General features: G+C 33.7%; 2 protein-coding genes across 3 annotated transcripts; one reads left to right on the forward strand and one right to left on the reverse strand.

Annotated features, from left to right (window-relative positions):
• Positions 1-2,923: 2,923 nt before the first annotated feature.
• On the forward strand, positions 2,924-4,830 carry LOC145006707 (uncharacterized; the record flags this gene model as incomplete). Its single annotated transcript, XM_078965772.1, has 2 exons — positions 2,924-3,497; positions 4,736-4,830. Coding segments are annotated over 2 exons (669 nt in total), but the record flags the coding sequence as incomplete, so codon positions are not given.
• A 5,705-nt stretch (positions 4,831-10,535) lies between these two features.
• PUB8 (plant U-box 8) lies at positions 10,536-13,413 on the reverse strand. Of its 2 annotated transcripts, XR_013662476.1 has the most exons (3): positions 12,176-13,413; positions 11,488-11,550; positions 10,536-10,828 (listed from the first exon to the last, which is right to left on the reverse strand). XR_013662476.1 is itself a non-coding variant. In XM_078964026.1 (2 exons), the coding sequence occupies exon 1, from the start codon at positions 13,312-13,314 to the stop codon at positions 12,187-12,189; it is 1,128 nt and encodes a 375-aa protein (XP_078820152.1). In that variant the 5' UTR covers positions 13,315-13,413; the 3' UTR covers positions 11,327-11,550; positions 12,176-12,186. The 2 variants fall into 2 exon arrangements, 1 of the variants encoding a protein (XP_078820152.1); XM_078964026.1 differs by lacking the exon at positions 10,536-10,828 and having other exon boundaries at positions 11,327-11,550.
• Positions 13,414-14,722: the final 1,309 nt, after the last annotated feature.

Below are 14,722 nucleotides of genomic sequence, written 5' to 3' on the forward strand. Positions count from 1 at the left end.
ACGGAAGCAGAGTAAGTGTATCTCACTTACAGAGGACTACCGATGAGACCAGGATCTAAGTAGGAAGAATATTGACTCGGGGTCTCCTGCTCGAAGGCTACTACTCAGACGAGTACTTAGGGGCTTCGCCGCAGAGCATAAACGAGGGAAAATCGACTTAAAGTAGAGCAAAAGTCGAGAGAATATCGACTGAAATGGTGTGAGGATGAATGAGTGAATGGGTTGCTACTTATAGCAGGTTTCTTGGGATGCGCATCATGCATGCCATAGGGCGCGTCATGTTCTTGGTCGGGACATACTGACGTGGCGAAATGTTGGTCTGACACGTGGAGAAAAGTGGGTGGGCCTGTGTGGGCTTGTCGGTCCGTTTTCGACATACTTTCTCTTGTTGGACTCCTATCAATGAGTTCTTCAGCTCTTGTTTAGATTATTTTGATTAAAAATCGACTGATCTAAAATTCGGTTTTTTGAGTTGTATACTGCTAAATATGAGTTCTTCCCCTCTTGTGGGATTAGGGAGTGGAGTTTTCATTGTGGTGCAAGGTGCTTTAAAAGTTGTATCATGCAAATTGGCAAAACATGAGAAAGCATGCATAGACAATCAACAGACGTTTATACCTTTTGCATTTGATATTTTTGGTTTCTTGCGTCAGATGTTGTGGAGCTCCTCACTAGAGTTCAACGGGTCATGCATAGTAACGCTATGACCCCAAGATCTATGGATGTTGTTGTTTTTAAAAAAAAAAAAAATAGTTTTTTCATCCAAAAGAGGGTTGCAACACAACTTGTTGCTCGTTACCCGCTATGTTTATGTAATATTTTCCTTAAGAAAAATGTAATTAATCACTGCCTCTTATTTGAATAAACCACGGAATAATTTTTTTTCTATATTAACCAGTAAGAGTTTGAATATTGTTTGGTAATTCTCAATCTAAGAAGTTGATATAAAAAGGAACGCAAATATCAATCTAATGCATCTACATTGTGACATGTTAAACATGGTAATGACTAGAAATGTTCAAGCAATCACTATAATATTTCCAGCCAATCCCGTCCCCGTAAGTTCGATTCGTTCCTTCCTCAACTACAGATTTCTGTTAGGGAGATGATTTGTACATAACAATTTTTCTCCATACACAACAATTGGTGTTTTAAAATGTTGTACTGTACAACTCAATAATACATAAATTGTTGTGTATGATAAAAAACTGTTATACGAATCACTTCCCTTTCTGTTATTACTTAAAAGAATTTTTAAGATTTTATTGATAAACATTTGCCATGCCAATATGATATTGCCAAAAGTGGGCCGGACCAAAATAAGGAGACAGTGTAGTTCCGACGGGCCAAGTCAACATGGCATTAGAGGTTTTGGGCTTGCTAATGATCCAGCAGAAACTATGATCTCAATCTTTACAACGAGTTTCTTTTTAGAGAAAGAAAAAAAAAGGATTATTATTATTTCAAAAAACGATAAATATTCCTTTTTCCCAACATAAACAAATCGCTTTTGGTTTAAAATCGGATGAGTTTGAAATCAAATTTTGGCCAAGAAGTCCAAACATATCTAAGGAAGTCATTTGTACACAATATTTTTTTACATAAATAACAATTTGCGTTTTCCATAAATAACAATTTGCGTTTAATAGAGTTGTACAATATAAAATTTTAAAACATAAATTATTGTGTACGGAAAAAAAGTTATTGTTTATGAATCAACTTCCAAACCGAGATAAGTTAAAATCGTACCATATGAATACCGGATTTTGGTGGCGATATTCATATTGCTAATTCTTCCTCGCGTATATATTTGTACCACCTTTTCAATTTCACCTTCAAGCAAAAGTATGTTTGTCACCATTGTGTGTTATCCGAGTAGTTCTTTATGCAAATGCATAATTCCATCGAGTGGGAGTGGGGTAATTCAAATATTTTTGAATTTTTTTTTGTGAAATCCAATTTCTATTTTTGACAAAAGAAATGTTGTTGTCGATTAAACCCAAATTATAGATTATATTTTCAATTGAAGTTTCTATCCCACCAACATATATAGTGGGGTCACGGTCTCACTTTCTCTTATCCTAGATCCGATTTCTCCCTTTCTCTAATTCTCTGTCGTCTTCTCTTTGCACTCGTCCCCTTCTGGTATTATCATTTATCAGTTATCACAATTGTCTTTATAAAATATGTTCTCCTTCCACAGTTAAATATGTTTATTTCTTTTAAAAGATGTCATCAAAAGCTCATTTATAATATATGGCGTGTTCGGCAAAACTAATGGGTAGCGGTTAACGGTTAACGGATAGCTTTTGATTTTGGAACATTTTGTTTAGGTTAAAAGTTAAACGATCATGTCGCCAAACGAGTCTTGTTCTTTTTTACTAGCGTTTTCTTAAAAACTAAAAGTTAGAAGCTTCTAAACGTTGTGTGCCAAGCATGCCCATAAACATTGTTTCATCAAATAAAATGTTACACCAAACACACATACATACATGGGCTCATTGATTTCAAAGGCCTTGTGCATAAAAATAAAAATGAACTCATAAATATATATCTTTTTATACGTAAAATTCTTTAATAATACAATAAGTTAATAAATGAACAATCAAATAACATATATATATATATATATATATATATAGAGAGAGAGAGAGAGAGTGTTAGGTTCATTTGTTTAAACTAAGTATTGTGTTATCATATGCATAAATGTGGACCAATCAAAACTAAATAAAAACTTAAATAATTAAATAAATAAATAAGGGTAATTTAGTAATTTGTTAGTAAATTCCAAAAATAATCCTTATAATCATGGTATTGATTAAATTAATAAGCGTGTCTTCCTCAATTTCCCACCAGATAAAGCCCTAGCATCCTAGAGGGTATCAGCGCTTTTCCTAGAGCTACTCAAACTCAAAATCAATAATCGGAAACTTCATCGGGGGATAAAGACGAGCATTCAGCACTTAAAGCGGGATTAAGAAAAGTTAAGATCTTCAAGGAGTACGTCTCGATTAAAAGATGCAAAAAAGCCTCCAGCAAGGATGATAATGAAATTAGCGAAAGCAGGAGTGACGAAGGTGACTATTCCAATTCCAATTCCAATCTTGTTGACTCTGAATCAGGTGATGATTACGATGAGAGTGAGCGTTACTCACCGGAAAATGACCTGACCGCTTCGAGTTCTGAACAGAGTATAACTCAGATTTTGAAACGCAGCATCTTACCATGGAAGAAGAGGAAATTAAATTTCAAATCACCACCGAAGGGAGAACCGTTGTTAAAGAAAGATTACGGTGAAGAAAGTGGATATGATATTGATTTTGACCGGCGGCAACTCAGCTCCGATGAGTCTCTAGTTAACCTACCTCAGGTAATTCTTCCGGCTTTTGAGTTTGGGGACGACAGTTTTGTAATCAGGAATTGGGAACAGAGGGAGATAATCTTCGGGCTTCGATGTGTTGACAGAATATTTTTTGGGACATGCTTTTTGCATTCAGGTTTGAGTTTTTATCATTTTATTATTTTGTATCTCATTCAATGTATTTTTTGGGACTTGCTTTCTGCTTTCTGCATTCAATGTATTGCTAGAAGGGTATTTTTGTCCATGGGGTATTGCATATATGTTATTGTCTCTTAAAATGTGTCACTGTTTGGTGTTGCTTTGTTCAATTATTTGAATTGCTAATTCTTCTTGGAAATTGTTAAATTGCTTAGGGTGCTATACAGTTTTAGAGCTCAAATTGTTAAATCACTTATTAAAGAATATGAACTTTTTATTTTTTTTTTTGTTTTTTACGCATTTATTTCATAAAATTCATGAATATGTGTTTATTTTGTTACATATATGTTTCATATGAACTCTAATTTTACGAGGTGAAAGATCGACTGTGTCATAAATATAGAAGCAAGAACCAAGTTTACCATCTCTAGTAGTGTTCTTTGGCAAGAAAACAGAATTGGGTATGTTCTTTTTATTGGGTTTTACTAGTTAAATAGATTTAAAAAAAAATCGATTCTCTTGATGATCTTATTGTATAGTTGTGAATTTTGATAGATCTGGAGCACATTGTGATTTAAGGGAAAGAAAACATAAACGTGTGGTACAATTCTTGAGATTGATATGAAGAAAGATAAAAGGAACCATGAATTCCAATTATGTTGGAATGGAATCAAGAATTCCAATTCTGTTGGAATGGAATCATGAATTCCAATTCTTTCTAATCTTTACATAGTTGTATGAATTGTGAGACTTTTCTAATATTTTGGAAGCGACATTGGTCACCATTCACTAACTTTTTCATAATCAATACCCGTTAATATATCCTTATCAATAGTTATCATTGTTAATTCATTAAATATTTCTTGTGACATAATATAGCATAAGTAGTTTTTAACAACTTTAATTTTGAGAAACTTCTTTTTAGAAGTTGGTCACCATTCAACAACTCTTCATAATCAATATTTGCTAATATATCATTATCAATAGCTATTATTGTCAATTCATTAAGTCGTTCTTGTGACATTATGGATCGTAATTAGTTTTTAACAACTTTAGTTTTGAGAAACTTCTTTCTACAAACGTCACTGTAATTAGGAAAACAATCAATATTTTTCATATATTTTAAAACATCGGAAGGGTTGGTAGTTTCACTCGTTAAGAACTCATCAAACAACTTTAACTCTAGATAACGTTTATTGACATTGAAATTTGATTGTTCACCATATTTAAATGCAGTTTTCACACGGCTACAACAAAACTTAAAATCTTTATCATCAAATTTCTTCAATTTTTTGGAAACAAAAAACCGAAATTCATTTCATATTCTTTGAATTGTACAAATATTATTTTAAGATAAACCCTAATTTAATCAAAAATATATAAAAGAAATAAAATAAAAAATTAAAATTCCCATTAGTTGAAACTACGGTACCTAGATTACTTGAATTCTCATCAAAATAATTTTTTCAATGAACGAAACGCTTAGACGGATATCATACCAATATTCATTTCAATCGAAAATTTTGTATCATCATCAATCGCTTTAGGAACCCTGCTTCTCTAAAATCCACTAAGAATTCAATCAACATATTTATTTCTTTAAAAGCAATATCGAGAAGCATATCATTTGGATAAGGTATGTAAAAGGTAGTACTACTAAAGGCAAAATACCCTTGTTAAATATAATGGTTGTTGGTAAAAAAACGGCTTGAATGATATGACGTATCATTTGGATAACTTATGTAGAGGGTCGCTCCTATATTATTAATAACACATGGAGAAACAATCTAAATTATGCTATGGGAATTTGGGGATAGATTCTGTTATTTCAAAAAACAAAATGATAGAAAATTTCTACTTGGAATGTGTGTTACAAAAAGACCGTTTAGTATGTTGATGATGAGCAATTTGGGCGAATTTGTATGGGAAATTGATATCACGTTCAAATTTTCATCTAGATGAACCGTTGTGAAAATTCGTTTATCAATTAGTTACATCGAATCGAAGGGAACAAAAGAAAAAGCTCAAACAATTTTAACAAAATCAAAAGGTGTCTCTTATCACTAAGACATGAACATTGAAGGATCATAAAACTCTCAAAGTGTCGTATTTTGTGTAACGGTCCAAAAATCAAGATAAAATTTTTCATTTTAAAACAATAGTTACTATCATCACATTGTTCCAAAACCATCACATAATAATAATGTTAAATCATCAGAGTACAATATCAAAAGTGCGGAAAATAGTGAGGAGTGAATGTTGTGTCATCACGTCGGGTCGTTCCCCTTAGTACCGGAAGTACCTGGAACCACAAATATAAACTGTAAGCAAAAGCTTAGTGATTTTCCACAAAGTACCACATATCAAAACATAAATAAGCTAGTTTTATGGGTCAAACCATAGTCTTACAAGCAATTTCCAGCCGAGGGCCAAATCTCGGTCTTCCATACAGTTGTCAGGGGTCAGATCCTCGTCTTTCACACAAATGTCAGGGGCCATATCCCGGTCTTTCATATAGTTGTCAGGGGCCAAATCGTGGTCTTTCGTACACATATCTCAAATATAGCTAACACCGTATATCACAAATAATGGGTCTGCCTTGGTGCCTTCGACCCATTGATACAGTGAGAAAACTCACCTTAGTCTGTTGATAAATAACTAACTACTCGGCTATCGAACCAGAAGATCCCACACTGAACATACACAAATTACCCTAATCATACATAGGTTATAAACCATAATCGTGGGCATAAACTAGGGATGAGATTTAAAACCGGAAAACCGGACCGAAACCAAAACCGTTAGAACCGGAATATATAGAATCGGTTTCAGTTGCAGTTTTAAAAATTGGCTTTATTCGGGTTTCGGGTCATTCGGGTTTGGTTCCATTGGGTCTGGGTAAAACGGGTCTAAAACCCGGAACCGGTGTTAGGAACCGGAACCACTTTTAGGATCGGAACCGATTATTGTGAAACGTTTAAAAGATGCATATCTCATTCGTTTCAACTCCGATTGACATGCTGTTTTTTCCAACACGTGTTTTAGAGTTTGTACATGATTTTAGACTATAAATTTACCATTTTTAGTTTTATATTCATTAACTTACAGTCCCCCAAAGTCGATATATCAAAGTTGTAAGTTTTTAGTTTTTCAGTTTTTTTGTATTCGGTGAAAGTTTTAAAAAATTCATATCTAATTCGTTTGAAATCGGATTGACATGTGGTGTTTTCCAACTTGTAGTTTAAAGTTTGTACATAAGTTTAGACAATAATTTTGTCGTTTTTTTTAAATATTCAATGGTTTACAGTCCTCCAAAGTCGGGATATCAAAACTGAAAATTTTCAACTTACTACTTAGTGGAGGACTGTAAATCATTGAATATGAAACCAAAGTTAACAAAACTTATAGTTTAACATCATGTACAAACTCTAAAATACACTCTGTAAAAAACCACATGTCAATCCAACTTTAAATGAATAAGATATACATGTGTTAACATTTTCACATAATACAAAGTACAAAAACAAATAGCTGAAAAATTCCGACTTCAAAGTTCAACCCACTAAGTAGTAAGTAATTACCAAAAAAATTCGGTTTTTACGAGTTTTTCGGTTCTAAACCCACTTTATTCGGTTCCAACCTACCCACTTTGATGTTTCCGGGTTTTCCGGTTCTATACCCACTTTATCCGGTACCGTACACAGAACCGAACCGAAACCGGTTCCTATTTATCGGTCTGGTTTCCGGTTCTACAAAATCCCATGAACTGGTTTCGGGTTTTCTGGGTCCGGGTCCATCCGGTTCGGGTTTGTACCCACTTTCATCCCTAGCATAAACCCCAAGTCCAAACTCCTAAGATAAAGGCCCATTTACCTTTCCCATAATGGGCCTAACCAACATTAGCCTAAAAACACAATAATGGACTCCAAGGCCCAAAAAGGCCCAACTTAAGCAACTTAAGGCCCACTAACAGAGTTTCGAGACCCACCTACTCTAAACAGGCCAAAGCCCATAAACTAGCTAAAGACCAAAAGGTTCAAGGCCCAACCACAGTCCAAATGCCCACTGAGAGGCGTACACTCGGCATACACGTTGTACGCGCTGCGTACTCATCCGCCTGCCAATACGCGATGCATGCCCTTGGTACTCTCAGCGTACTGAGTTGCTTGCGACCTTAAGCCATTTGGTGCTTAATCCTTACAACCATTTGATCTAACTTTCAGATCTCGACCATTATGGGGTTCTAAGACATAAAGTTGGCAACTTTATGCCTTAGCATGTCTTAATGGAACCTAACATCCATTTTTGTCCAACATCCATTCATGCATAGACTCATATCAACCATCAATATGACACTTTTATGCATCTAAAACATCAAAGGGACTGAGATCTAACACCTCTAACTTCTGGAGTTGCCCAAACTCATAAAAAGAACCCATGGGACCAAGTGAACTCATAAACAAGCCCTAAACTCTAACAATCAAAATGAATAATCAATGTAAGAACTTTTTACCTTCAAAAGCTTCAAAAGTTGATGAAGTCTCTCGATCTAGAAGCTCAACCTCAACAAATGTTTAGTCCCCAAGTTCCTTCTTCTTGAATACACACTAAAATGCCACAAAATCAATTCAAAGCTCAAGAACACTCAAAGGGGGTGAGCTAGGGTTAGATGGGATGTAATGAACAATGGAGGTTGATGAGGGTGAGTGTCCAAAGACCATAATGTTGTTTAAACAGGGCTTATGCCCTAAAAATTAGGGTTTAGTTTTTAGCTACATACGCCCTGCGTACACCACGTACGCTCAGTGTACGTGGCTAAGCCCTTCGATCCAAAAGCGTGCATTTACACTAAGCGTACCTAAACATACGCCCAGCGTACGAGGGAACCATTTTCGCAAAAAATTCAAACTTCAAGGACCAAAGAGGGAAATACCTGGAATTGAATGTTACATTTTGCTACTAGTATTTTGTTTTCATAATTAAAGTACAAGTTAATACAAGATTTTATTATAGAAAAACGAGATATAATTGGTTTTGGTTGTATTGATCTTGAAATTTTGAGAGCAAGTATTGATCTTAATAACTTTTTTAGTTTATGTTGTATTGATCTACAGAATAAATGGCGTTATTTTATTTTATTTTTGTAATGTTGGGATTAGTTGAAACTAATCCCAAAACCAAGGTTTATATTTGGTCTACACACCTCAAAGGTTCTTGTCATTGTAAAAAGACATACAAGATTTATGTGTTGTCATATTTAGTTTCTCTTACTCGGTGAATGAGGAATATACCTATCAAGGTTAACATTATGGCATGACGTTTGTCTTTAGATCAACTCCCAATTAAAGCTAATCTAGAGAGTCGTGATTTGGATGTTCCTTCGTTGTTGTGCCTATCTGTGAAGTTGGGATAGAGTCATAGAGATAGCTAGTCATTTGTTCTTTACTTGCTCATTACCAAATGAGCTCCTTTTCTAGATTTTTAGGTGATGACTTATCACATCGCATCCCATTGGTTCGTATGCGAACTGGTTGTCGCAATTAACATCTCTATGTTTCTGAAATTGTCAAAAAATATTTGGAGGAGGTCTTATTTATATTGTAATGCTAGTTTTTGAAAATATATTAAATGGGTTGGGGCTTCAAAGATTACAACTAGCTATTATTTTATGTTTTTGTTTATTTTGGCTAGCTTCTTACTAGTTTATTTTTTCCGTCAATAAAATTTTGCCATTATAAAGATACAATAACCATAAATGGAACTGATTTAACCGACTTTAGGCAATAACTAAAACCGATTGGTTTGACTTAGATCCCAAATCAAGTCATGCACACCTATAATGAAAATAAATAGAAATAACTTTACTATGTAATTTAGACATAGTAATTACATGCTTTAAAATTCTAGATAATTTGTGTCTAATGTATGGATATCCAAACAATTCAAACACAATCATGTTTTCCATCACTAGCCACGTTCTCCGATTTAGACAATAAGCCATAATGGTTAGATACGTATGTGTTAAGCTATGTGAAGTTGTCTAGACATCGCATGTTGAATTTACTCCATATTTCAATTTTTCAAAACATGAATCGTTTCAAAGAGTAATTTCCACATTTTAATTGAATCTCTTCTAAGAACACAACTTGCACAATAACATGGCTGAAGGCGTTAGTATGAACTTTGTCAATCGTTGTTGGTCAAAGTGGCAATCGACAATCTTTCTTGCATCCCAAATTTCGTTATCCTTAAAATGTTGTCTTGCAAGATCATTCTTGCTTTGACTTGAATCTGTTGTCAAAATTTCAAGGTTCGTTTTATAGGCAATACGTTCACAACCGTTGCATTGGTTATCGATGCACCCCAAACACAAGATTTTCGCAACTACCCACAGTTAGATATTATTTAAACGAAATGAACAATTAGAGTATGAAATATCAAATATTACAAAAATACCCCACAAGTAGAGGCTCAACATAAAGGAGATTGCACGTTATAAGTAAGCATTATCCATGTGAAAATTATTAGATTTTGGACCCGGAATATAGATGGGACAGGTAACGGAGTTCAGATCATAGCGTGCTTTTATTTTGGAACGACTTGAGTTTACCTATCAATATCTTTTTGTCAAGTTTTTAAATGTTCTTAACTTATATTTATACTAAGACAAGATATTAAGTATGATTATAAGAACCGTATTACTATATCAAAATGATTTAATTCAATAAAATGATTGAGAAGCTCGTAAATATTTAAATATAAATTAAATTACTTTTTGTACAAAATCACAACGACCCAACACCAATTGAATGACTTTAGGCCGAAAATGATGTTGATAATTGTAAGACACCGAACATGATGTTGTACTGTTCATTAACACTAATTTGGTTTTGATTTCAACTTCTAATTTATTTATTTTTATATTATTGTTTGTCCGATAATATTCTATAAGTAATATCGTCACTCGTGATGATAGATTATACATTAAATTGATATTACATATTGTATATTAAACTTAAACTTTTATATTTCAAACTTACTTAAAAAATTAGTACTTTACAATACATTTTATAATAGAACATAATCAAAGTACATATTACAATGCTCATAATCTAATTAAAAGTTGTTTAGAAAATCACAAAAGTTGGAAAATAAAAAAAGGAACTCTTTTTGGTACTAAACATAGCGTAAAGAATCGGAACAAATTACTGTTTTCACCAAATATTATACAATTGTTATCATTTTGAGACAAAAAAAAAATATAGTATAATGGGCCCACATTACATGGCTGGCCTTTCATCCCTACTAGGGTGGTCCAAACCAGCCCACCTAGAGTCAAAAGATTGGGCCCGTGTTAGCCCAATAAAGATTGAACGTGGGCCATGGTGAGTATTAAATAACAGTTGTACTTGTACACATAATAGCAAGAAATGAATTTAGTCAATGCTAAGTCAACATATAAAAAGTCAAAAGGAACGTTATCTTCTAGGCTAAGAAAAACCAGCTTTTGGATGCTAAATGCAAGCAATAGCAATATACTTTTATTAATTTTTTTATTATTGCATCCTACTTTTAATTTTTTTTTTTCTATTACAACATTTTTTACTTATTTGCATATTGTAATTTAAATGAAAGTACAACACTATACTGGATTTTCAAAGTACAATGTTACAATAAGAAGAGAAGAAAGTAGGATGCTATAATAAACAACATTAACAAAAGTAAATTGTTATTTCAATGCATTTAAGTTTAACCTTAAAATAAAAAGGAAAACTATCTATTATTAATCTATTAGATACCCTAAAAGTCATGAATCATGCAAATATATTAGTCAATAACATCACTTTCATAAGCCTGCAGGCATAGTTGGTGCATCCAAAGTCCAAACTCACCAAATTAATCACAGAATCTTTCAAGATTCCTTTTGTTTTTTCAACTTTCTATGAACATTTTTTATAAATTCCGTAAATTTTCATGAAAAAACATACCTTTAATGTTTGTTTTCTTGCGAATATTTAACTATCTTCGTTGATTGCTTCATCTGTCTCGATCTGAAATCCATTTTAAAATAAATCAAAAATAGACAGATGAACAAAACGTTGATAATTTAAATAGATGACTTACAGAAGTGACATTTGCCCACATTAAATCTTGTACTCCATGCATTAGATTCGGTATGATAATTACATTCTTGGTTTAATAATCACTTTGATATTAAAATCCATCATCCTCATAACCAATTAACTAATTCCACATTTAATGCTTGATTTGTTTATTATCTCATTTATTCCTATTACAACATTGTATTATAACAAAATATAATATAACAACATTGTACAACGCTTAAATAGTGTCAATTTTTCAAACTACAATTCCTTAACAAGAAGAAAAAAAATTAAAAGCATAATGTGGTAATAGAAAATAAATGAAAGTATGATGCTATAACTGTGTGTGTGTGTGTGTGTGTTTATTAGGCAGAGAAATGGATCTGAAAGCAGCAATGAACAAAATTTGAACTTTCTATTGACACATTACAAGGAACTTCCTATTTTTGCCAAATTTATTGCAAATGTACAACATACAAATTGACAACAAGATTTCAACCAAAATCTAAACTTTTTTTTTCTTTGTTTCTTCAACAAATTTTTGAAACATAAAGATTAGAACCCAACTGACCTCCCGATGGATCAAACACAAGCAGCACCACCGAAAACCTTGATCAAACTTGAAGCATTTCTCCTAACTTTTTCATTATCATCATCCAAGAACCTCAAACAAATGTCAAATGCACCTTCCTTCAATGCCTCCATACAAATTACTTCACTACTCAAACAAAGTAAATTCAGTGTCATGAGTGCATATTGAACACCTCTCCAACTCCCATTACGTATAACATGAATCAAACTCTTTACACAACCATTAAACCTGACCATTTCATCTCTCCCTCTTTTACATTTCGCCAATAAACCCAATACTTCAACCGCCCTTTCAAGCCCGGAATTCAATGAAATCACTAAGATTTCCACCGCCCCACATTCCACCGCTCGTCTCCGGTTATCCGGAAAAGAACAAAGGGCGTAAAGAGCGGTGGCAGCTTCTTTCCTCTCGCGTCCTCCGCCCTCTCTCAAAAGCGTAACTAACCCTCTAATCGCAAAAGGGTATGCGCCGATTGTTGCTTTATTGACTTCCACCACCGCTAGACTCGTCAACACCGTTGCCGCCGTTGCCCTACAATCTGCAGACTCTCCGCCACATAAAGCAGCAATGATACTACAAATTGCACCCTCTGCCACCAAACCCACCTTGTTGTCATCATCTAAGCTCAAATTCAACAGCAATTTTAAAGCTTTCTCCTGCAAAGTAATATAATTTTTCCTCGAAATACAAGCCAGAACGGCCGCTACAGCTCCTGACTCGGTCAGCCGTTTCCGAAGCTCGAAATCGCGTTTTGAAAGCTGACAGAGCTGTTCAATCGAGACAAGCTTAGCCTCCGGCGACGACGATTTCGAAGTCAAGTTAGAAATTAGGGTTTCCGGGTCTCCTCGGTTTTGATTAGGTTTTGATAAATTGAGGGTGGTGTAGCTGGAGATAAGGCTGCGAAGGGCGTGGTTAGGGATTAAAGAAGGAGGGTCGGAGAGGGGTAATTTGGAGATAGGACAAGTACGGTGGCCTGCGTCAAGCCACCGTTGGATTGAGGAGCGGTCGAAGGTGTGGCCGGAAGAAAGGATGACCGGCTCCGACATTATCTCAAGAGAAATCGGGCATTTGAAGTCGTCTGGATAGTGGGTGGTGGTGGCGTTTGTTGTTGTTGCCATCGAGAGAAGACTCTTTGTTTCTCTTTCTCTCTCTATATCAATCTCTTTCTAGATAGTATTAGATTTCAATAAATCCATGGAGTTGAAAAAGAGGTTTATGAGGTTTAGCTTCATCTAGTTGTGAGGTGGAGGAACTAAGTTTCACAAATCCCTTTTTTTCTTTTATTTTATTTTTTAATTTTATTCAAACTTTACTCTCTCTCTCATTCGTTTTTATACATATTTTTATACTATTCCACGACGTGGAAGGCAATTTTATAACGACTATAAATATTCTTGATCTCTATGAATTTGAGAGGTTGGCTGGTGAAAGAAGGTTTCCAAAAGTCGATATTCAGAAGGTTAGAAGGTGAGGAAATTGGTTTGAATACTAAAGAAGAAGAATAAGTTCATAATTACTTTCTAGTTGTGGTATTTTACAATGTTTTTTTATTATGACTTGTTTGTATTTACCTGTTAGAATGAGTGGCTAAATCTAATTGCTTCTGTTAGCTAGATGAAGCTGGAATTCATGATTTGTTTATAAAAAGTTAGACTTTTCTTGTTGGTTAATGTATTGTGTTTGATTGGTTATACGTAGCATGCTTAATTTGATACTTGATTGGTTTAAACTCTTATTGTGTGTAGTTAGTGACCAATAACCTGCATGAATTTGAATACCTAGTAATTTAGTGAACATTAGATTATTAGAGCTAAAATTTAACCAATCTTAGATAAGTAATTGAAGTATTGAATTTGGTTGTGCTGGAGAACTCATATTATGAACATAACTATGTTTGTTAACTCAATCTTACATAGCTCCAATTCTATTTAATAGCTAATTATGTGTTAAATTATGTGTGGCTATGCTTAGATCTACATGAATTAATTCAATATTAGTTAATTTGGAATTAAATGTTAATAATATCTTAATTGGTAACCAACAGGATTTGTCATAATTAATAATTAAACCATTGAGGGAAAGTAGATTCAAACTAAAAAGAAATGTTTTTATAATATTGATTGAATAGATGTTGACATATTAAGTTCATTTAAACTTGCAAAATTAGATAAAACCCAAGACTTTGCTAGAATTCTAGGTTAACTTGAGAGTAGGTAGATTAATTAATTAAAATCATTCCCTGTGTTTGACCCCGACTTATCTAAACTACATTACAATCCGACTAGGTACACTACCTAGGTGCATATTAGTTAAGTTAGTTAGGATATAAATTTAAAATTAGTACGTACTCATGCACCACATCAAGTTTTTGGCACCCTTACCAAAAGTTTTTTTTTAATTAATTTTTTTTCATTTTTTTTAACCAACAAGAAAATTCTAAGTTTTTATAAACAAACCATGAGTTCCAGCTTCATATAGCTAACAGAAGCAACTAGATTTAGCTACTTATTCTAATAAGTAAACACA

Source organism: Lactuca saligna, chromosome 7 (assembly GCF_052625555.1).
Source record: "Lactuca saligna cultivar CGN05327 chromosome 7, ASM5262555v1, whole genome shotgun sequence".
Taxonomy (NCBI): domain Eukaryota; kingdom Viridiplantae; phylum Streptophyta; class Magnoliopsida; order Asterales; family Asteraceae; genus Lactuca; species Lactuca saligna.

What these genes read in the sequence shown, in the direction of transcription:
- PUB8 (XM_078964026.1), bottom strand. Translation starts at nt 13,314, where the DNA reads ATGGCAACAACAACAAACGCCACCACCACCCACTATCCAGACGACTTC.